We start from the raw sequence: 2,455 nt of genomic DNA on the forward strand, positions 1-2,455 counted from the left end.
ACGGAGAGAGAGAGAGAGAGAGAGAGAGAGAGAGAGAGAGAGAGAGAGAGAGAGAGAGAGAGAGAGAGAGAGAGGGAGAGACAAAAAGACAAAGACAGAGAAACAGCGTGAAAGACAAAGAGGCCGAGAAAGACAGAGAGACAAAGAGACCAAGACAGCCAGAGAGACTGACATACAGAGACAGAGAGAGTCTGTGAAAAACATTCAAACATTTACAATTTAGAGCTGCTTGTTTTTTCCTCCTCGCCCAGGCGACACGCCCATGCCCCAGCCCCCCATGGGCGGCCCCAGTCCGGGCGGAATGGTCCCACCTTCCCTCGAGTCAACGAACCAGCCCCTCCCCGCGTCATCTGAGACCACCGATGAGATGCCTCAGCCAGACTCCACGGAAGACACTGAGATCCCAGGTACACGTAGTTCACTCTTTGTCTTCTACCTAGTCGTCCTGTCTACTACTTCGGTTTATGTTTTTAACACATCCACCCCCCCATCCACAAATCGTCTCTGTCTGTCTGTCTGTCTGTCTGTCTGTCTGTCTGTCTGTCTGTCTGTCTGTCTCTCTCTCTCTCTCTCTCTCTCTCTCCCGCAATATTTTTATAATGAATAATATACCTCTGGAAACCGTAAGAAAGGAAGACCAAAGATGACATGGAAACGAGCGGTACAAGCGGAAATGGAAAAGGCGGGGACATCATGGAAACAGCTAGAAAAGGATGCACAAGACAGGCTTAGCTGGAGAAATGTTGTTGATGGCCTATGCTCCACTGGGAGTTTAAAAAGTCAAGAGATAGAGAATGTGCCTCTTCCCCCCACACACTTTTGTCTCCTTCCCTCTCGATCATCGGTCTCAACTACTGTTTGGTTCTTCCACCATTAAACATCTTGACGTACTGTATCTGTTCCTCTATACTTGGAGTTCCGTCCTTTACCAGCATGAAAAAGAAAACAACATTTACATGTCTCAAGTTTGTGAACGCACGAACTAATGTGCCTTTGTACCGAAACAACAGCAGCTGAAGAAGCACATGTGGTTATATCACACACACACACACACACACACACACACACACACACACAGACACACACACACACACACGCATACAAACACACACATATACACACACATAATATACACACGCACACACATACATACACAAACGCGCGTGCACACACCGTGACTAACACACATTCACGCACGCGCACACACACACACACACACATACGCATACACATACACATGTATGCATGTAAGTTATGTATTGTATACTGTGGATTCTGCTTTAATGGAAATCTGCGAGACTGCCTGACTTTCTTTGGTTCAGTGGGTTTTCAGTTGAGGGGTTGCTCAAAACAAAAACAGAGACAAAAAAATAGGGGATTATATTTGCATTTTTTCCGGTTTGCCGGTTGTTGTTGTTTTTTTTCGAATTAAACGTGTTCGGTTTAAGCAGACTAAACTCTACAGTATACATTATATAATTTTCCCATTATCACTTTACCAACTCACCCCCCGGGGCAGTGCCACTGAATAAAGTGTCTTAGGCCTTTCCCAAACGGGGGACATTTCTCGTTCTAAAGCGCAGTACTATTGTAAATGGGCTGATCCAACAATCTTACAATGTCATGCTCATAACTGGGCCTGAACTAAAACAAAGAACCACTGCTTTTTCTTTCCTAATCCTTACTATTGTCATTTTCCTCTACTTCATTCGTATGTTTGAGTTTGTCACACTCTTGTGACCCGCTATTTCCGGGGTGCCTTGATAGTCAAAGCAGACTTTGTGCTGTTGAAGTTAGAGCAGAGAGGTAATCAGAATAAGTCTGATTCCCTGTAAGGACTTCTCTGTTGACATCCGCCCATTGGCGCTCAAATGACCTTATGCAGTTGCGAAAAACCTCTAATAAAACAAGCAAAAACTTTTCTAACTGCCATTGTTGATCTTGCTAACAGAAGGGACACTGAAACGATAGCTTAACAGAGCCTGTTTTTGGTAACGCTTCATGAAAGACACATCTTTGTTTATTCAAACTTTTTATTACAACTTTACTGCATCAACAGAAAGTCTATTAAATATTATTGAAACAGCACACAGACGCGGTTTGCGTCTAAATCCATTGCTTACTATAAAATGAAAGAATGGAATTGATTGAACAAAGCCTTTACATAACTCCACAGCTTTACCACCCACCGAAAAGCCAGAAAATCCCAAATTCCACCCCACCGAATCTAAAGTGAAATCGAAGCCAACTGATGCCCCTCACGCCGCGGCTCACTCTGAAGGGCCGGTAAGTTGTTTATTTAGAGAGAAGGTTAGATGATACGCCATACTGTAAATGTCGTTCACAGCTATAATTTATAGCAAAGATGGTTATTTATAATCGCTACGATTGTTCACCAAGTGAAAATGACGATGATCAGTTCTCAAATTAAACAAAAATAATTGAGTGCTCCCCC

The 2,455-nt window shown here is 43.5% G+C and overlaps 1 protein-coding gene across 1 annotated transcript in view; it reads left to right on the forward strand.

The window, feature by feature from the left end:
• The window catches only part of LOC101854116, a gene marked incomplete at its 5' end in the record, with an annotated part of 27,610 nt that overhangs the window by 19,790 nt on the left and 5,365 nt on the right, over positions 1-2,455 (forward strand). The window contains 2 exon segments of the mRNA XM_013087373.2: positions 252-407; positions 2,177-2,286. Coding sequence (XP_012942827.1) covers positions 252-407; positions 2,177-2,286 — 266 coding nt within the window.

Source organism: Aplysia californica, unplaced genomic scaffold (assembly GCF_000002075.1).
Source record: "Aplysia californica isolate F4 #8 unplaced genomic scaffold, AplCal3.0 scaffold00580, whole genome shotgun sequence".
NCBI classification, from domain to species: domain Eukaryota; kingdom Metazoa; phylum Mollusca; class Gastropoda; order Aplysiida; family Aplysiidae; genus Aplysia; species Aplysia californica.